At 39.1% G+C, this 22,488-nt stretch overlaps 1 protein-coding gene and 1 long non-coding RNA gene across 13 annotated transcripts in view; one reads left to right on the top strand and one right to left on the bottom strand.

Annotated features, from left to right (window-relative positions):
* adgrb3 (adhesion G protein-coupled receptor B3) overlaps positions 1-15,277 on the bottom strand; it is a 114,919-nt gene extending 99,642 nt beyond the window's left edge. For 5 of the 11 annotated variants that reach the window (XM_020603104.1, XM_020603111.1, XM_020603106.1 and 2 more), the window contains exons 1-2: positions 14,209-15,276; positions 11,942-12,710 (exon numbers count right to left, since the gene is read on the bottom strand). In XM_020603104.1, coding sequence (XP_020458760.1) covers positions 11,942-12,695 — 754 coding nt within the window. In that variant the 5' untranslated portion in view covers positions 12,696-12,710; positions 14,209-15,276. Of the gene's footprint in view, positions 1-11,941; positions 12,711-14,208 lie in introns of all 11 variants that reach the window. The other 6 variants (XM_020603107.1, XM_020603108.1, XM_020603113.1 and 3 more) reach the window with 3 other exon arrangements.
* The window catches only part of LOC109961930 (uncharacterized), a 77,472-nt gene that overhangs the window by 47,356 nt on the left and 7,628 nt on the right, over positions 1-22,488 (top strand). The gene's annotated exons all lie outside the window — the stretch shown is intronic.

Below are 22,488 nucleotides of genomic sequence, written 5' to 3'. Positions count from 1 at the left end.
CTTTCATTTATTATATCAACTATGATTAAAGTTGCTCTATTTTTACTTAAAAAGCTGCATGGATCTCAAACTGTTTAGGCAATTCGTATTACTTGGTTTCTTAGCATAGCACAGTGCAGAAGAAAGGTTTCTGTGCCTGAGTGAGTGATCGCATGACCAGCTGACACACACTGTGACTGCAGAATCACATAGCCAAACTCAGAAACCTTGATGGTTCCAGCTCCACCATGATCTCAGCCGCACTCTGGTTAATATAGGAAACTAATGAAACTGCAAAACTGATACATAAATGTACCATGATAGTTGCATGAACACATTAAACATCTAACTATCCAAGAAATGCTGACACACATAAGATGGCACATACTGTTCATTTTGATATTCTATAGGCAGTGCATTTGCGTTTACATTTTGAAGTGGGTACAAACACAAGAAAAGACAGTTTTGTAAAACACTGAGTCATCATGAAATGAGAACTGCAAGGCATGTTTTTTTATAGTGACAGAAACCATATGCAGCTCAGAGGAGTAAGAAACACAGGGCGATTATTTTCTACATTATCACTTCAGTGCCATTTGCTCTTTATTCATTAGCCTGATATAACACACACACAGCAGCTGTGTATCACATGACCTCTTTTCATAGATGTACATTTCAAAGAGACAAAATCAAAGGTTTGTAAAACTGCTTCACACATAGAAATGGTCTATTAATGTCTCCTTTGGAAACAAAGGTGTCTTTGAATGCGCCAAATCAAAGACTAAACAGATTACAGATGTACACTGAATTTACATGCCAGCCAGATCTGATTTACATCCAATTCAGAGGCAGACACTCTCCAGAATACAGCAAAAGTAGTGGAAATAGGAACTGATCAAACCAGTCTAGAAGATTTTAGAACATCCATAGCAAGACCTGAAGATGGATATTCACCTTTTTTATTTAACTGAATTTTTTTAACTATCAATGACATTTGTAGAATATTTGCTATTCAGCCATGTAAGGACTCATACACCACAATCACATAACCAGACAGTCCAAAAATATCATGCTTACTAAGACCACAGCCTGGCTACAGTTACCTGTAATGAGCCCTTTGCCTCAGACCGAACTAGACCTGTCCGTCATCAAAGAGAAGAACACTGATACTGACTCACCATCCTTGGGTGACCTCTTGCATAAACCCATCATAAGTTGATATTGTACATGACTATAATAAAAGATGAACTCTGACAGCTACTGAAGCTTCAACTCAGAGTAACAACGCTGGCATTGCTGTGTTATTTGTTCATTTGGTGGCATTGTTCATACTAGGACATCTAGTTTTATCAGTACAGCCTTTGGTTTTGTCAACAACTGTATGTTGCGTAATGTGCCCACTGATACCACAATGACAAAATACTGTACATTCCACATAGTGAAGGTATAACTTAATACCAAGCTGAAAATCACAGGGTGCATCCCATTTGGCCTACTTGCCTACTATGTAGCAGGCTACAATGTGCATGGCAGACAAGTAGTATGTTCTTGGTATAGCAAAATATGTACACAAGTAGTCCCCTTATGGCCTACATAACTTCATAGTATGGAAGCAATGGACACTACGTTTCCCTATCATCCCAAGGTGGTGGCAGTTCACGCTCAAAGCTGTTATAATTTCATCCTAGGTCCGTTATGATGCTACTTTATTAAGTTTTGATATTTTTTCAGATGAGAAAATAACCATCTAGTTTTTAAATATGTAGTTAGTCTATCCAAGTAATACCAGCTTAGAAATTTGCTCAGGTATTTTCAAAGATGCGATGACCCGCTAACATCCGGGTTCATCATTGGCCAGATGACTGCGCATTCGCATGTCTGAAATTGTGCTTAATGCTTACTAGACAGAGTGGCTGCAGTGCCTGCTGGATTTTCATCGGTGTAGTAGGCATTTGACAGAAAAATATATGTACATGTGTAGTAGCTGATTTCGGACATGCCCGTGGTTTCACTGACCTCTTTTTTTTTTTACCAGTCTGTAATCAGAGGGTGCCCACCTCTCACACTGGTGCTACAGTGTACTTTTACATGTTTGCATCAAAGGGGAGTATTTACTGGTCAGCAAAAAGAAAGCGTTCCAGCTGATGTCATGTTGCTATTTAAGGTTTAAAATGTAAGAATTGTCTAGAATTCATAGTGGTAAGCTTGAGATCACACAGTGTGTTTAATGTTTGTAATTTCTAGAAACCCGTGCTGGATGTTTTGACAAGTAGTTTCAGTTCACATGTGAATGATTTGCTTTCTCAGAACTTCATCTGCATATTCGCTTTCATTTTTCAGATATACTGCAGCCTGTTGTGTCTTGGGATCTCTGTATCAAAAGTGAAATTTCTAACCAGCGATGTCAGAGAATACTAAATCTCAAGCCCTTGTGGAAGTTTTCAATGCAGGCTCTACTAAAACAGCGCAGGCTTGGGAGGTATAGATTAGCTGTGGTAGCTCAGTATTGATTCAGTAATCCAAAGCCATCTCCCAAGTGCTTCAGATTTATCTGTCACATTTCATTATGACTCCTGTGCTCTGAAGCTCTACCTCTTTAATACGATACTGCAGAAAGCATCTAACCATCTGATGTGTCTACTGTATTGGCTGAAAGGATAAACTCCCTGCAGCAGACTTTCACTAATTAGGACAAGTGCAATTTGCTCATTTTACTGTTTAGAAATCACACACTGATACAGCCATCAAGCTTCAAGATGATTGTAAGTAAATTAACAATTAAGGATTATTTAAGGATTGAGCAAATATATGATATTACTGGAGTCAAGCAATTACATTCTCTATGATGTAGATTGACAGAAGCAGTGAATCTTCATTTGAGTACTTTGTGAGTTGCTACTAGATTAAAGCTGGACAACAAAGCGACTGTCCTCTGGAGGAAAAAAGACAATACAGATCACAGCAAAGCTCTGAAACCCATTAGCATGTTAATCAAGAACTTTTAGTTGTCAGATCAAGCCTTAACAAATGGAGTAGTGGCTAAAAAAAAAACAGATGATATGATTAATTATTAAAATTGTCATTCATGTCATAGTACACTATTGCTAAGCCAGAACAGTGACTTCCACAGTTAAGGTTGTACGTGACTGTGGCAACATAGACAGTGGAAACTATCTTGAAAAAAGAAAATACTCAGACTGTAACAAAATCCAATTTCAGGACTAACTGCTAATGCTGCAGCTTGTAAGTGCTTTGAATAGTATGTTCAGGCTTTGTTATCTGTTATCTTTCCCATCTGTGCTGATTGCTATTGTAATGTCTTAGTCGTGTGTAGGTATGTCAACTGGTGGACCAGTATCCGACCAGCATGCTGCAGGCCAAATGAGGAATCATGATAAGCTGCCTCTCTCTTCATGCCATAGCGATATTTGATTGTGGTGGAGAAGTCTGCCACCATACCAGAGCGCATCAGTGGCAGATGAGCTTAAGATATGCAGTGATGCTGGCAGGCTAACCATGCTGCGAATGTGACATCAGCGTGTGTTGCTTACCAGCGACGTAAAGGACAGTTTGAAATCTGATTTGAACAGGCAGACTGTGACACACACGGTATCCAGAGAATTGACTCAAATCTGATTTCGATGTAGAAATGAATGTGGTTTCAAATCTGATTGGTAAATTATACTCTCATGTGTCCAGACTTGATGAAATACTCTGATTCCTATCTGGGGAAGCTGAGTATCAGTGTTTCTAAAGCATGGCCATGATTTACTTAGACTCTGGCACAGATAGTATTATTATCATTATTATTATTATTATTATTAGTAGTAGTAGTAGTAGTAGTAGTGGTAGTAGTGGTGGTGGTGGTGATGGAAAAGAGATTCACTGCCAAAGTCATTTTTCTCAAGTGATAATTTCTAAATTGCATCTTTCAAAAATACTGAAGATTAGTCATTAGTACATTGTATACCTTAGGTTAAAAAAAAAGAAGTTCAACAAAGTCTGTATTTTACCATCAGTTCCTGCAGATGCAGTGCAATTGAGGCTTTTGTAATGGTGTTGGTGTCAGTAACTACAGTTAAGCAGACAAATTAGATAGCTGAAAGAAACAGATTTTCACATTACTGTGATATGTTAGAGGTTTGATTTAGGATAAATCATTGATCACTGTAAAAATAATATTGATGTTTTGTGTTTATTTTATATTAAAATGATTTAATATTATGTAATTTAGTGATAATAATTACGTTATATATTGTCAGCTGTTATGTGCAACGTATTCTGATGTGTGTTGATGCTGGATTTGTCTGTAGACTATAAATACCATTGTAGAGTAAAAGCTGAAAACTGTTCACTGTTAAAGCTAAATGCATTGTTTTCATTAAGGATAGTTGTTGAAAACTGTTGCTTTTCTAGTTGTAGTAAGTTCAGCGCACAGTATGCATAATTCACCCTTCTTACGACTAAACACATTTACACTTACTGCGCATAGTTGGCTGAGCAAATTTCATGATACAGTACTGGTTTCCCCATAGTATACATTCCGTAATTGTTGTTTTATTTACTCTATTTTGCTTCTTTTACTAAACATGGCATATTCATATCCTGTTGTTTTGTTGCTTTCACATCCAAGTGGCAGCTCGCTTACAAAGGCGGTTCGAACATGTATTTTTAATCCCGGTAACGTCTATTGTAGTCTTTTTCTGCTCTTCTCTTTTATGAGACCCAGTAGAGTAACCTACTGCATAGGCAAAAATAAGAAGTGCTGCACATGGTAATTTGGAAAAAAATGGGAAGCAAAAGTCCTGAATTCAATCTAGGTTTTACAAATCATGACAACTTGTATGCCCTTATTTCTGCTGTCAGGAGAATATTTCAAGTTCTAAATTGCCCTTGACTATAAAACTAGATTCCACAGTAAAAGCTTCAAATATTGTTGTTTGACATTGATTATGTAAGTACTTATCCTGCCCTAGATCATAGTGTACCATGTAAGTTTAAAGGCAGCATCCATTACAGCTACGTGGGGGCACTTGCCGTATCCTTCGAACGGACTGCCAGTGAGAGCAGGTACAGAAGTCCCTTGAGAAAAACATAGGATTTTGCCTCCACTTTACCACACAGACAGTGTCTTTGAGTGACAGACTCATTTGCCAGGTTTTGTGGGTGGATGTTTATGCAAATGTCTCTCCTCTGTGGGCTGAAATAGCCATTCAGTGACAGGCCAAAACTAACTGGGTTGAAATGCAGGAACATGCAACCGAGAGGCTGAAAGCAGTGCATAATTTGCATTAACATCTCTGGCACCACACAACAAGGGCTTGATCAGAAATTACCACATTAAACCGGCCCACACAAAAGTTGGAATGATTTTTATAGCCTATTTGAAAATGACAAGAAATGTTCAAGACATCTGACAATGTTTATCCACACTAAGAGCTTCAAAGACTCGCCCTCGCTTCAGATCTGTAGGGTAAAGCTGTGACAGACCCTTGTGAATCTTCATGTTTTCTTTGAAGGATGAATAGTGCGGCTGCTAAGGCCTACTCTGTAGGACTTTGCATTCTAAATGAATTGGAATGAATTTCCATTTATTTATTTTAATGGATTATTCCTTTCCCCCACCCCAAGTTCACTGTTTTCTAAATGCAGTGTGCTTTGTGTTATTCTTCAAATGGGCAAAGCTGGAAGAGTTTAACGAGAGTTTGAATCGTAACCAGGCAAACTGGTGGCATTTCAAGATGAATTTATGATTAGGTGTGGGAGTTGGTAAAGCGTGGATATACAGGCACACTCTGCTGTTTGGAATTCATTGAAAGAAACATGCATGCAGGTGGGATACACACACTAATGAACCAGACATTTTCTCATTGCTTATCCTGAATTTCACTGTTGAAGCACTGCGGTTTTGAGGACAAAGGGTGTGGCCGCCTCACTTCGGAGGATTACATACTACATTACGTAGCCCATTATTGTGATTGGAATTCCTGCTATAAAATGACATTATTATATCCAACAACTGTTACTCATAAAGTTTATTGTATTTATTGTAGCCAGTAAAGTTAAAGAGGTGGACCGTCACCTCCGTGATGCTGCAGAGGTGACGGAGATGAACGCTGAGCTGATGCACTACTTTAAGAAATGCAGGTTTTGAGGCTTTGGGGCAGTTTGCAGGTACTTTGCTTAGATTTGCTCAAGTAAATAAAAATTGGAAGTAATGCTCTATATTTATTAGCCTATATGTAATAAATAACTGCAACTAGTAACTGTAGTTATTTTTCAGACGCATAAAGAGCTTATAAAACATGATACACTGAAATACATTAAACTACTCTACTCAAAATGATCTCCACTTCAACCAACTGGATAAATCTACTTACACATTAATGCATCCGTCTAATAAACTAACATTATAATGCAGAATATTATAACACTTACATGGGCAATATTTCTGTTTTTACTTTGGATACTTTATGTACATTTTGCTAATAATACTACCTGCTTACTTATTTCATAGTCAGATGAATAATCAAAAATCTGTTGTTCAATTTGTTTTGTTTACAGTAGTTTGAGATGAAACTTCATTTATTTGCAGTCATTTTTTTTGTAAGTAGTTGAATCATTTCCACACTTCTTAAATTGTATTTCCGGTGTTTCTTCAAGACTTGCTGCCTTTCACTGCATCCTGGCTGTAGTTCAGCTGTGACAATACAAGGCTTTATTTTTGCAGTGCACAATCTGCGTAGAGAAGAGTTATCATTATGACTTTCAGTTGTCATGGTGCTGAAACAAGACTGAAATAACAAATTCCTATCAAATGAACAACAAAATATTATAGTCAAAACTGATGATTATCAATAATGAATAATAATGAAGTTAAAAATAAAAATGGTGCTTGACAACTGAATTGAACCTTTTTTCTAGCTGTTATTTAGTTTAGCACTCAAAAACTCTGTTTCATCAGGAGTGTGTCGGTGTGATTGATTAGACTTTATTTAAACTTGTCTGGTAATATCCACAAACAACTGCACAACTGTCATCAGGTTTTGATTCAGATGTTGCTTAGCTTTGATTGGTGCCCAGAAAGATGTGACATCACATTTTTCTAACTGAGCCCAGTGAAATAACCAAAACCAAATGGGCTTTGCCAGAAAATTGTACTGTTCAGTTAGAACATCGTATCTTGTTATAAGAGCTAATTGGGAGATTAGGTTTTGAGGGGCTTTAATAAAGCAATTATCAGAAAGTGGTATTTGATTAAATTATACATAACTACACAAGTTTTGTTGTTATAATCCTTTAACTTGCCATGAAAAGTAAAAACCATACCAAGTCTCATGTGGTGGACCTTATACTTTATTGTTTCATAAATTAGTAATGGTTAGAAAATGTGTTGATTTGTGGTTCCAAAGAGCACATCTGCATCCGCATGTGACAGTGTGACTGGTTTAAACAGAACTTTTAGATGGCAACACATTTTCTGGTTTCATATCACTGCGTAAAATGACTTTGGAGTCGCTTCAGAGCTTCATGAATTTTTATATGCTGAAACAGTGACCTGGGCTTTGAAGAATATACAGTTTATATGTTTATATTTTTAGTCACGCTGCTTACTTACTTCCAGACTTATCATTTTTGCTGCAATGTTTGAACTCATTTTAACAATTTTCTGTAGATGTTCCACAAAACTGACTGTGTAATTGATTATAGCAAAAGACGTAATTGTTCCACACTCTGCACCATCCTTTTGTTGTTGTTGTTGAATAGACAGAATTTAACATGCAGTTTGGCAGTTGATGGCTGGCACTTTCATGATGATTTAGCAGGGTCTAAAGCCTATCACACTTTTTTTGTTGACCTTGTCATCCCCTAACAACTTTCTTCAACATTTCCATCGCTGCCTCAGGAAGTTGAATACAAAAAGAATGAACATAGTGGACGTGGCTGAAAATGCAGGAGCTGAACATGGAAGCAGTATTTATTGTAGGCTCAAATTCTTAAAAGGTGGAATAATTTAGCCCAGGACTTTAGGGGGAATTAGCATATGGGATATTCATGATACACTGTTTACTGTAACTACAGACAAAGAATACACATCTAAGGTAAAACAAACAGACCCTGTGCCGTTGAGCTGAGCTCTCTATTTCAGTGAATTGGAACTAAAATGGCCTCCAAGTGTACTGAACAATGGGGGTGAGCATAATGCAGTGTGACTACTGAGTGACTTGACTGAGATCCAAAGTGAATAAAAGGCCTCACTATGTGAGGCAGCAAGGCTGAGCTGCTGCAGTGCTCAGGACTTTGGCAGGTGACGGTGCATTAGAACGCTTCACACACATTTCATTTGCCAATAAGACCCTATTGCCATTTTCCACATGGCACATAGTCTGCATCATCGGAGACTGTAATCATCAAACAAGCATCTGCAACTGCACAAATAAACATCTGCAGTTAGTCTTTAAGGTGTTGTGTTGCTTATGTGACATAAAAACCTGACATTTCTTTTCCTGTATCATCTTAGTTGTAGTTGACTTAAATCAAACAAACCAATGAAATCCAAAGAATTTGATATGTTAGATATTTCAAGTAAGAGTCAAATCAGCAATTCTGAAGTGTGATGTCATAGTGGCTACTAACCTGCTTCTTGTACTACCAGAAGCCCATTTTGTGGAATCATAAAATATTTATTTGAATACTTATGAGCTTCAGTTCTTTTGTAGCATTATCAGGTTTGAAACAAATTACAAACCTTTATCTCTAGAAGTTATCTTACTGCCACTGTCACGTTTGTCATCTTTTCCCACTATATAAGTCAGTGACAACACAGAAATAGGAAGTGGCAGGAATAGAGGTGGGCCCAGTGTTATGAGCTGATATATCAGAATATCTCACAGAATCAAAATGGTGTTCGGATAAAAAGAACTCAGGTTTCCCTTTTTAAAATGATAACTTTGTTAAAAAAAAATCAATAAATATTTTGGACAGTTTTCATCTTGTCATCACTGTTTAGGCATATAACTTGTAGGACACGCAACAAAGCAGATTTCTCTCAAACAATAACACCACATGACCCTGATCCTTGAAAACTGGCAAGTTCCAACCAAGTGACACAAAGAACGAGACACTTTTCCTTAGCCAAGGGCGGACTACTAGGCTCAGCCACAAAGCAAGACAGTGTCTCATAATGTTTATTTCCTGGAGCTAAGTGGATGATTTGAACAGTACAATGTGAACTCAAGGATTTGAAGCTTGCATTCATGTAAACAGCAGAGTTTGCATGAGACTGGACAGGGAAAGGGCAGATGTCTGGGTGAGAACATACTCCAAAAAATGCCTCAGTGTTCTTGCTTTCTGGCTACTTTTTTTTCCAAATAAACATACTGGAGAAATGTGTGACAGTGTGGAAACTATGTAAAAGTCACACTAGCTGGAGCCTGTCTGAGCATTCATATGATACAAAGCATGACAACACCCAGGACACATCATCATGATAACACATACTAACACAGACAGTCATTCATTCACCTATGGGCAGCTCAGAGTCATCAGCCTACTTGACTTGCATGTGTGGGATGTGGGAGGAAACCCACGCAAGCACAGAATACACACACACACACACACAAAAGTTTTGAGAAATAAATCTATCTTGCTGTCAGTGCCACTGCGCCACTGTGCTGCCTCCTTTTACAGCTGTTATTCATGAAATGGTAGAATGTGATAAGAATAAAACTGCATAAATGAGTCATCTGAGTAGTACATCTGTGTAGGATTTCATTGTGTCACAGTGGTTTTCTAAAATGCCACAATATCAAGGAATGTGGTCTGTCCTTTTGTCTGCATAATCATTAATAGTTCAGAGCTTTAACCTTTAAAATGTATCCTCTGTTGCTGCGAAACACTGGTGGGGCATTTCAGTGGCATGACTGGAGTATACAACTTCCAACCCTGCTTTTCTTTGATGTGCTCTGAATCCATCCTCTACCAGGAACTGAGAAGATCAAAGACAAGTGATTTTATCAAATAGAGCCCTTGTCGACTGTTTGTAATGCTTTATTCTTCATCAGGAATACCCACTCTGTCACCATGATGCCACAGGAAGCACAGTGCTCTTTTAAACCCTGTGGTGATCTCCCCGTTATCCAGATGAAAACGGATTTATTCAAACCTCCCATCAACCAACCCTATAAATAGAAGCTTGTAGAAAATCTTCTGAGAGAAAAAAAAAATAGGCTGTGCTCTTAAGCTGCTATTAAATGCTGATAGGGAAAAAAATGTCAAATGTTATTTTGGAGCAGAGAATTTTTTGTGAAAATAAACTGCTTTATACAGTTTGTGATTTGAATATAAGATTCACTAAAGGATGAAATTATTAGACAGAAATACACAGCTGAGTCATAATTTCTGATGGTACTGCACATGCTGCTTGACTGCAGGGTGAGTAATAATGGTAATTTGCATCTGAAACTGTATGTATTATTGCTTAAGGGCTCAAGTGAAAGGGAATGATACTCAAAATGAGTTTATCATCTGACTTGATGGAGACTAGACACTTAATAAATCGTGAAAATTTCAAGCTTGACTAAGTCTTACAAAAAAGATTTTTGGTATAGTAGTATCTACAGTAGGTATATTATTTCTAAAAAAAAAAAAAAAAAAAAAATACGGATGTGTTAGTGTGTTTCAAAAACAAGCCTGTAACTGTGATGTAGCATGTAGTAGCACTCAGCAGAAGTCAACCAAACAGCCAAATTACTGCAATCGATGTTCGCCTGTTCTTCTTGATTACAAAACTGCCACCTGTTCTCATGGGTGCTATTACAGCAACTGTTATTTTGGTATGTGCCCCAAGGGAGCTAGCTCAAAAAATCTAAAGGGTGAGTCATTATTTTTAGTTCAGCGTGCTGTGATGAATGCCCCTCATCTTACATCTCACGGTAAACGCACCTCACTGCTGAAGTATGCAGTATATCCCTCGGGCTTTTTCCTCTGCTATCTGTTTAAATGCAAGCAGCTATGTGTCAAGAAGGCCTCGCTTTGTAATTCAAAGAGCTACACAGATGTGTTAACTACAAAAAAACTCCCCGCTACCTGTTGACGCTAATGAGTAAAACCATTATGACCTTATCATGACAGAGTACAATTAAATGTTCATTAAGCTGTCTAGCTGTGAATGTGTGTGGCTGTATAGGTGTTTTATGGGTGTATTTATGTGTGAAGGACAGCTGGAATACCGTTTTGTTTTGTAAGCCCATAAATATTGGTCAGTTCCAACATATGATGAAAACACGTTGCATTGCTCTATGGCAACACTGGCCAAGTTGCATCCCTATATCTTTGAACAGTTTCGAAAACAATAATACTCAATCGTCAGTTGAAATATATTTAATTAGTGATTACTACAGATTTGACTAAACACTAAAAACTTTGAAACCTTTTAGTCTTAAATGTTGCACTGCATGAGCAATGTGATCCTCTCTAACACTGCTGCATCCATGATCCCGACCGCTCCATGTGACATTGATGCCAGCCGTAGGAGGTGTCCATACCGACCACTGATAATCTTTGTATGGATGACCCTGACATAAATGTGTAAACACACAAAAAGTATCTTTGGATTTTGCAGCCATTTTAACTCTGTGCTGATGTGTACAAAAACAGCCATTTTAAATTCATAGCAATGATGGTGCATTTTGAATTCAATCCAACCAAAGAAAGACCCCCTTTGGGTGGTTTGGTTTGTGCCGGTCTGGTCTTTACTACACCCAAGTCCTCTGGCAGCTTTGATCTTGAAGCTGACATATTTCTGAGCCAATAGCAGTCTATATACATCTATGTGTGCTCTTTGTTTCATGGGCCATCATACTTCAAACATGCAATAACGGACTGACGTGCAGATTTGACTGACACGATTATCTATGCAGTAGTCTACATCGATAAAGGAGAAAGGTGACAGGATACTCACCTTCTTTAGGAGGCCGTTTCACTTCTGCACTCAGATTGCAGATCTGCCCGGCCTGCAGCTGGGGTGACAAGCAACCCTCCGTTTGTGGATTTAAAGGTAAAACCACGTTGTTGAGCATGAGCATGCTCTCTGATTCTCCATCGCCTAAATGCTGAGGACATGTGCATTTTGTATACACGATCCCACACGTCTCCACTGTCCCTTTCTCTAACTTCAGGCAGTTTTCCAGCCACGTACATAGCACTTGACACCCAAACTGGCTAGGGCTCGCCTTATTCAACACCAAAAACTCCACAATAGACTTCTCCTCCTCATCCAGCTTCTGTGGTGTCAATCCATTATAATCATAAGGAAAAACTCTCCGCAGTTGAACAAAATTCTTGTCATACAGCAAAAATACATAAATATTTTTCGAATCGCACAGGTACACTATAGACTCGTTGACTTTCAGCAATTCATTGATCTTTTCATGTGAGTAATGATCAAACTGATAAGCAAGCAAAGAATATTCAGAGCAGCTCAGGTCTCGCTTGTATAGCTTCAGGTAGATGCTGTATTTGGTAGGGTCTGGGTTCTCCAGCGTCCATGTACAGTTTGTATAGTTCTTAGGAAACATTTCAGTCACCGAATATGATCCATAAATGACCCCTTTGACCAGAGTGGAACACCAGTAATCTTGGGCACCAGTTAATCCAAACATAACCAGAAGATAGGTGGAAAATATATAAATCAACAGGTTTCGAACAGCCTTCATCCTATGTCATTTGGCCTGCAAGGAGAGACGAAGAGAATTACACAAGAGTGTTAAAGCAGAGGACACAGGAAACATGATGTATGATATCTATCAAGTCTGATTGATGTGATCACACATTTCTTAACACGTTCTACCATGAAACTGGAAAAAGAGACATTGACCTCAGCAACACATCTTTTGCATCCCCATCCTGCCTCCTTTATTACTATACTTTGTGCAAACATTGCCACCTTGTGGTTGATTCTGCCATTTATTTTTTTATTTATCTTTTTGGGGGTGGTGGGTGCAATACTGTGAGTCATTTAGACATTATTAATTGGGTCATATTTGATATTGTACAATCTCCGGAGATATTCATATATAGCTGTTTAGAATATCTGCCATCAAAAGGCAAACAATAAAAGCGGAGGGCAAGTCAGTGCAGTGCTCATGAGCTGTGGGATGTAGCTGTTCATTTTACGCAGTAACCAGGATCTTTTCAAAATCAATCTGTTTTCTTCGTGATCTAGTGAGATTCCTGAAAGGACTTTAGATAATATGAGGAGGACAAATTCACAGACCGAAAATGTCTTTCTGTGTCCGCCTGCTCACTCTCTTCGCCCCTTCTGCGCGCTTTTGGTACCACTATACGATCTGCGTGTCTCCAAAATTCAAGGCTTGACATATTTGACAATGCAATTTGATAAAGAGCCAGTGTGTGTGTGTGTGTGTGAGGGGGAGGGGGGAGCTTGCATGTGTGTGTGCGCGCGCCAAAGTGTGTTTGTGGGAGAGAAAGAGAGATGGAGAAAGAGAGAGAATGCAATGCGATGTCCTGATTGCTTTAATCCTACAGGCAATGCAGCTGTGAGCAGTGTCACAGCGGAACGTGCATGTGTGCGTGTCTCAAACTGTGTGCGTGTGTGTAGGCGTTTAAATTCCAAGTAGGCTTTAGAGTCCAGAGAATAGACACATTTGCACTTAGGTCTCTAACTTCTTCCTTTTTAATGATAAACCCTTCCCGTCACAGTGCGTAAGGATAATGCGTTTTGCATAAGGATATGTGGAAGCAGTATTGAGTGAAATCCGATTTTAGTCGCGATAAATCCATATGGTTCCACAGCCTTCCACAAGAGACACGGCCAAGGCTACCCGAAAATCAGTATTCTGGAGACGAGAAATCTCCCGTCAAGAAACTCGGATTTTATTGCAGGGACTCCTAAGACCAATTTCGTCTCTAGAGAAAATCTGAATATAAAGACACGGGCTACATCTCTTGCAGTGTCAGTTCGACTCTCGGCACTTTAAAGTGATTTTTGCCTCCTGAGAGAGAGGTCAGCTCTTAAAAAATTTCTGTGAAGCACCCAGGAATAATGTGAGCGGATGAGAGCGCCAGAGCCGTCATAGTGAATAGACAGGGCACATATTTAACAGAGGGAGGCTAAACTTTAACTGACATATGACATATGAAAACGAGCTCTTCGGCTGCTTCACAAGCGTCAGGCAATAAGAACAATCACAATATTAATCATCTTACCTTACACTGCGGAAGCTATGGCTATTTTTCCAACATACTTGGCCACATCCTTTATAGATAAATTCTGCAGCCCTCCGGTGAATCAATACTCCCCATTCCCGACAATAGAAGTCCGGCGCAACAAGATGGTTCAATGGCTGAAAATAAAATGCGTTACACTCCGGTCTGCCCGCTCATATCCCCCCAGTCTTCCTTCTTCTTCTGGGTTTTTCCCATCAAAACGGAGCGCAACAACGCACTACAGCCACCGAGAAAGACAGATAGAGAGGGAGAAAGACCAAGAGAGAGAGAGAAAGAAAGAAATTCTTGGAGTGATGAAAAGAATAGAGCAATTCTTACAGTATTACCATAAATTAATTCGGTGGGCTCCACGTCTCTATTTCCCAATGATAAATTTCCCCCTGCAAGTCGCGCGTCCAACTGGAAAAAAATGGGAAGAAAAAAAAGATCCGTAGTGGGTGGACGTGAGATGTTGGGGGCTAGTGAGTTACAACAGAGAGAAATAGACGCGCTTTGCTTGGTGCTTGCAGAGCTCCAGGAGTCAGGCTGCAATATCACGTCACACACTCAGCCGCTAAGATTAAGCACGTACGTACGCTTCTTACTGCCGCTGCGTCTGGCACCGCCACCACTTTCTTCCCTGCCCTCCTCCTCCCATTTTCCTTTTTTTTCATACAGCCTCCCCTTAATTTGAGTCAAAAGGGTTTCCCCCATGAACTGGACCCTCTCAGTTGTGCTCAGACAACGCCGCGCTTTTGCTGCTCCAAACCAGGAATATCTCATGGACTTTTATTTTTATTTTATTTTTTCAAAGGCAAAGGGGAGTGCATGAGAATAACATGATCATAAATACAATCTGCGTGCTCCATCAGTGGGACCTGAAAGCATGCTGCTGTGTTTGGTATTATTTTCCTTCTCTCCTGATGGTTGACGGCGTACAGCATACTGCACGTCCTCCCGTTCGCCGCCTTCATGCTGCTGGGAGAACAAATACTTGTGATCTCTTTGGAAAGTTGTTCCGGGTAGTTTTGCACTTTACAGGCTGCAGGTCAACACCCCCACCCCCCACCCCCCATATATGTGCTCTCAGCGGAATGTTTGTATGTGTAGCCTACAATATATTCAAGGTAAGAGCAACATGTATTTATATTTATGAGCTACTTGGCAAATAAAGAAACTCTCAAAGGCAGCTTTAGCTTTAATGTCTCTTTCCATTTTTCAAATGCTTTTCCATGTCATTCAGGGAGGCCAGCCTGAGCTCCAGGCTTCAGCAGTTGGTCACTGACAATGCTGCATCAATTACTCTTAAATAACCATCACTGCCTTTTGGCTAAATTCATGGGAAGAATGGAGCTGTAATGGACTTGAGGACAGGGAGTTACACATTAATCTGAATTGCTCGCTTATCACATTGCCTTCCTGTTAAAGATGGAGAAAGGGTTTTGTTCTTATATGTGGGTCTCTCGTGAAAATGAAGCATAAGCTCCAAAATTACAGGCCTAAAGTCTTCATATGCATTTTTAAAAAGTTAATGCATCAGAAGTGAATGTGCATGACCTAAACACACATTAGAGCTATAAGTTGTTTGCATGTGCAGAAAGGGAGACATTAATTTGGGCAGTGCAATTGTTCCCCCAGTACAACAATTTTCATCTTTTGTTCTTTTGGAAGATTGGGTCAGCTGCTCTAATCATTTTGTTGTGCACAGTTAACTCTCATTAGGCTGGCCATCTCTTTCAGGCCTTGACTGACTGATTCCATCTGAGCAGATGCTGCATGAAGAGTCTTGTTTGTTTATTTATTTCCAGGAAATTTCGGTGTGAAGTGTTTGTGGGCCAGCCTTTTTCCAAAGAATACTCCAGAACTGCACAGAGAATATCAGCCACAGCAGTGGGAGAATCTGAAAGAACTTGTTTATATCCCCAACATCCTGTACCATGCAGCGTTTACAACATTGTTAATCTGTTGCCAAACTTATAAAGGAGAGTGGAGCCATTCAGCGCACTTGCTGTGGTCTGTGAGTGCAGTAGCTTTTCTAATTCTAGTCTTCTCCAGGCAGCCAGTGGAACATCAGGGGTGACCTCGAGCCAGCCCACTTTCCACGGCCATAATGAAGACTCTGGTGTTGAGGGAGCTTTTGGCTCAGTAGGCTAAGAGGTGGAAGAAATTCATGCAAAGCCTTATTGAACAACGAAAATACAAAAGTGCAAGTATCTCTCCACTGGCTCATGGGGAGGCCAATTGCAAGGCTTCAGGAATGCTGCAATCACTCTCCCCTGCAAGGACGTTGCCAGAGTCCAAATGGCCCTATGTATATTTAGTTATTTTATAGCCATAGGAGAAGATGGAATTTATGTGAAAATATGGTTCCATTTATTCAAAGCTTAATGAGGAATTATAACATAACTGGAATGCTGTGCATCATGGTGCAATGACAGTGATAATGTGATGCCTCCTAAAGAAGATGGATGTTACAATTGTTTGAAAGTTTAAAATAAATAAGCAGCATAAATAGAGCATAATTTGTCTTATGTGCAAATCAGAGGGATGTCAAATGGCTATGTGTACAACAGGAGGAAGAGCTGTGACAGGAAATAGCTGTTATGAACCATATATACATGCATAAAGCCTTTTTGATTTTCTTGTATTTTGTGTGAACTTACTCCAGCCACATGCTACAGATTGAATTACCCCCTTCTAGAATCTCTAAAACATTTTTGTGATATTTCCCATCTAATAGCAGCTGCAACATCTATCATATTATTCTGTCAACTCAAGAATCCGTTTGAGCACATGGATTTTGAATTATTCATGGCCTCACATAAAAAATAGCCCTATTATCACCTGCTCCTGTTTGCATGTGAGTGCTGAATAGTATGTCTGTTTGGCTTTTCTACAGGAGTCATGGACATTACAAAATCTCATGTGATAGGCTAAGCGTCAGTCTGTTGAACATGTGATAAACATCAGTTTATTGATGTAAACCAGCCATTAAGAATCATTATAGTGTGACTGCTTTAAGAACATACAAGGTATGTCGCAGAAAAATCGCTGCATGTGTTTTCTTCGTACCTATTAGTGCAGAGTAACAGGCACATAGACTCACACACATATGCAGACACATGGGGTAAATTCTACAGACACCAGTGAAATGTATTCAGAGTTTCAGCTCAGCTCTGTCACCACCAGGTAGTCCATATGTTACATTTGTTTGAGCACAGTGATAATGGGCTCCTCCCTGTAGGAATCTCAGCTGGATGACTTATTGGTAAACCCCAAATGAGCACATCTGAAAGAAGCTTTTCTTGAAGAGCTGTGTTCTTTTTGTGGATCCTTCTGTGCTGTTGTGGTATAAGTTATTATACTGTTCATTATTACGGTGGTTATATATTTCTTTAATGATCAGATCTGGGAGTATTTTCTTGTCTTTTTACAACTGTGCTGCTACTTTGTCTCCAGCAAACTGCCATGCAGAAGCGGCACATCTGTCTTCCCCTGCTACAGTATATAGTATCGTATGTGTGGATAGTTAGGTTTAGTGATGAAAAGATGTCACCCTTCTGTTTTTTGCCAAAAAGCCACAAGGCTCTAAGGGCAGCAATATCAGTCCGTCTGTTGAACCATCACTTTGGTCCAGACTGAAAATCTCAACAAGGATGGATTACCATGAAATACTGCAATAACATAATGGCCCCCAGAGGAAAACATTCTACTGACTTAACTGATCCCCTGACCTTTCCTCTAGCACCAACATAAGGTCGACATAATTGCTATTGAGTGAAATACTTTTTTCTGACAAATATAGGAGGGATTGCTGTGAAATTTGGGGCATATATTCATGGTTCCCAGAGGATGAATCCTAATGACTTAAGTGATCCCCTGACATTTCATCATGTACCACCAGCAGATCACAGTTTTCATTTATCAAGTGAAATCTTAAAAAATATACTGAAAGAATTAGCACAAGTATCTGTGATTTAATATTCCCTTAATTATGAATCATAATGACTTCAATGATGCCCTGACTTTTGCTTTAGCATCGCCATGGGGCTGACATTTGTGGATTTGAGTTAAATGTCTCCATCCCGGGGGGATGGGGGGGGGGGGGGTGGACAGATCACAATGGTATCACAGGGCTATTGGATGAATTACCAAACACACATCCATGTTGTCCTCAGGATGAATTGTAATAAGTTTGGTGATCCTCTATCATTTCATTCTGTCATTGGGTCAAAGTTCAATTTGTCCATTTCTTTATTTATGACAAAGCACCTCCTAAACTAATGGCCCTTCAATCCACCTCAGCCGTGTTTTGTGTTTAGTGTTAAATATCCAATGTCAGCATAATAACACGGTGAACTGAGACAGTGAACACAGTAGGCTAAACATTCTACCTGCTAAACAACAGTACAGTGTGTAATCATTTTGAGCATGTTACCGTTACCATGCTTGTTTTAGCATTTAGCTGATAGCACTGCTGTGCTTACAGTCTCACAGAGCCAGTGACATGGCTGTAGACTGTTCTTTTTTATGTTGTTTTGTTTTTTTTTACATTTTGTCTTGCAGTTTCATGTAAAACAGACAATAATCTCTCATGTACAGTAGAACTCCCAGCTCTCGTACTATTTAGTGCAGCATAATTAAATAAGGGAGCAATAACTCCTTGGGACATTAATAGAAGTGCATAATCACTTTCACAGCCAGGGCGATGCCAAAGAAACTTAGGAAAATGTCTAGACTTACTGTGAGACTTGTCATATCAATAATTACAATATGTCTGACACTCTCTCAAACTATCTGCACTATGGGTGCATGCTGACAGATGCTTTATGTTCTTCATGCATCATGTCTATTGGATATCATGATCAGTGTTTAGAGGTTTGTGTCTTGAATTTGATGTAATCATTACACATTATTATCAAATTAAAGTCTGGACACTTTCCTTGCACCACTGCGAGGCCTGTTTTTCCATTTTTGTTCATATTTAATTAAAAACTGTGGCAGAAATTGCAGAGTGCTGTAGTCGAGATGAGGTTAAGTGCTTGAGGGCAGTTCTTACACTTCTTGTTGTACGGCAATCATAAACACTGAGTGAGTGTTAACTATATGAGATAATCAATGTCTGTCAAGAATATGCATAGTTGACTTTCTTTGAAGAGAGCCTGAAGGGATTGCACATGCAATCGGTGTATCAGAATGACTCCCCATGTGTAAGATATTGCCCTTTGGACTTATGAGCACACATGACCCTCATAGTCAATATGAATGCATTATTAATGCATAGTGATATGCATACAGTTTGAACTTTAACACATGAAAGAAACTGTTGCTTAATGCTTGGGAGAGACATTAATACAATTATTACTTTGATTTTATCAACAATAGTGTGTATACAGTGTACTGTATATTTGCATTTATTATCAAATTGAGTAAGAAATACTCTGTGCTCCTCTTGCAAACAAAGTGCCATAAATAGTCTTTTACATTTGTCTGATATTTGTCACGAGGAGATAATCTGTCAAACGTGCAACTGCATAATGTATATGTGTCATAGGTCAATAGGTCAGTTACAGAGGTCCACTTTTATCAAAATGCGAATGTGTATGAAACCTTTAATGGCTCTGAAACATTAAAATTTAAATATACTTCATCATTTTATAAGTGAAAATGTATTTTAAATGTTCTTACAGACTCAGTACTTTCTCATTTGCTGAGACAAGCCCTTCCAAATTAAACTCTACTTTAAATTTAATCTTAGAATAACCTTGGTTGATTAATGAGGTGAAATGTATGGTGTACAGACAGCGCGCTCCGATACTGTCTGCAGGCTTGAGAGAATCTTGAGATGTCTCTGCTCAGACACCAAGGTCTGTCTCATTTGATGTTTACAGTCAAAATGTACTGTAACTGTGCTTGACCCTGCAGCATCTTCAAAGTAATCAGTGGAATCTAAAACTAGTCAACAGTGTCAAAATGCTTTATGAGGTGATATGGTCTCATCTTTTAAGAGCATATGCGTTTAACCCTTACTGCTACTGGTTGTAAGGCAGAATAGACAAAAGCATTGATAAAGCTTGAACTTGACTATATACTGTACAGGGCAAATTAAACAGACACGGTTTATCTTATTAAGACTTTATTTGGTGGTTAGTATCTTTGGGTGTCTGGGTTTTCAGAACACCATCTGATTCTGTGTTGTCTGATTAATAGCTGACAGTCACAAACACTATGTTTATCAGTAACAGTTTGGCAACAATAGAGAATGAAGAATAAAGATGATGAGGCTTAAAATGCATCTGGGTGCTCCAACAGCATGGATGCTCTCTTTAATTAAAGCTGGATTAACTAACTTCTCTCTCTAATTTTCGACCATCAATGGTAAAGTGAGAGTCAAAACAAACTCAAGCAGAATCCCCTCCTTATCTCTTGCCGCTCCTCTTCACCCTTCCTGCCCTGTCTGAAGCTATGTTATATGTGGTCATGACAGCCTGAGACAATTGTGGCAGTCAGGTAGCGCAGCAGTAATAACCAGCTCCAGAACTGATGTATATGGAATATAGAGCCCGTGTTTTTTGGTGGTATTGCAGCAACACAGTGTCAAATAAAGAGGTTTATGTTTTAATGATATGCATACATGTCTAATGTTGTTTGCAGCAGATGTATTCGTAGGGGTGTGGAAGAAATGTATGGAGATAAAATACTATCAAAAATGTTACAAATGCATGTTTAACGTTTTGTCTGTAACAAGCGATTTATGTGTGTGTGTCATGCTGTTCACAAATGCGTGCTGTACAAACTGCACATAAAACACATTTTACAAATGCTTAAAATCGATTTTTCGTGTGCAGTTCTTTAGAAAGTACGTACACGTTGCTACCTACGCATGCGTGGATCATCTAACACACACAAATCACCTTCCGCGCACACACAGATTTTTGAGAGTGTTTTTCCGCACTCTCAAAAGGCCACGATCCACGAATGCACGTTCTAAATTTTTATATATTTAAAATTTAGAAGTTATGAAGCTAAAGTTAATGTTCCGCCCTGCGGAGTTTATAGTTTTTCAGTAGGGCATATTTTAGTGATGCACATATTCCTCCCAACGGAGTTTGTTGTTGTTTTCCAGTGGGACATGTTTTAGTGATACACACCGCCAATAAGTTTAGCATGAAAACAGTCACAGGTTGTCTCTCCTTCGAATCTACGTATCGAACCATCCACTTATCTAGCATAGCACAACAAACCGTGGAGCATATATTTAATATATATAAAAATTTAGAACATGCACCACAAACTGCAGGCAACTGGAATGTTCTCTGTTAAAACGTGTTATGTATTAGATATTTTTGTTTATTTTATGTAATGTCCATTTGGAATAGCATTGTGTAAATACTTTTGTTTGGGAAACTGGTTTGGAAACTCAGATTTCCGAGTTTTCCACGTGTCCTTAAACGCACCGTGCATTCGTGGATCGTGGACTTTTGAGCGTGCGGAAAAACACTCTCAAAAATCCGTGTGTGCGCGGAAGGTGATTCGTGGGTATTAGACGATCCACGCATGCGTAGGTAACAACGTGTACGTACTTTCTAAAGAACTGCACACGAAAAATCGATTTTAAGTATTTGTAAAATGTGTTTTATGTGCAGTTTGTACAGCACGCATTTGTGAACAGCATGACACACACACGCAAATGGCTTGTTACAGACAAAACATTGAACACGCATTTGTAACATTTTTGATAGTATTTTATCTCCATAGAAGTGTGGTGTGGATTTGAACAACACTGGCAACAGAGGGCAAGAAATAAACGCAAGGCCTGAAGATAGCAGAATCAGATGGGGGGATAATACAGCAGGGAGACAACACTTCTAGCTAATTTTTACATGATTTATCATTTATCCCAATTTGTGCTAAATCTTAATGCAGCTTAAAAAAAAAACAACTTAGTACACAGTTGAACAGGCTGTGTTCATATTCATACGATGCAGTATTTGAATGAGCAAACCCCCAAAAGCTAGGAAATAGTGCTCACCATCACAGGGAAACTGCTGGTGTCTTGCTTCAGAGCTTTAACATAGTTCTGCAAGAGGCAGGCCGTTCAAACGGAAATAATCACTAATCCTGGTTCTTCAAAAATAAATTCACCTCGGTCACAAGAACACGATCATGAAGACTAGGTTTACCGGTGCAACCCGAGCATGTATCTAAACTGCCACTTGAAAATTGCAGTTTTGCAGGTTTTATATGATGGGAGGGTTGGAGGAGAATGGAGGGGTTCAG

Source organism: Monopterus albus, unplaced genomic scaffold, assembly GCF_001952655.1.
Source record: "Monopterus albus unplaced genomic scaffold, M_albus_1.0 scaffold60.1, whole genome shotgun sequence".
NCBI classification, from domain to species: Eukaryota; Metazoa; Chordata; class Actinopteri; order Synbranchiformes; family Synbranchidae; genus Monopterus; species Monopterus albus.
This window is presented reverse-complemented; position numbering and strand designations above follow the sequence as displayed.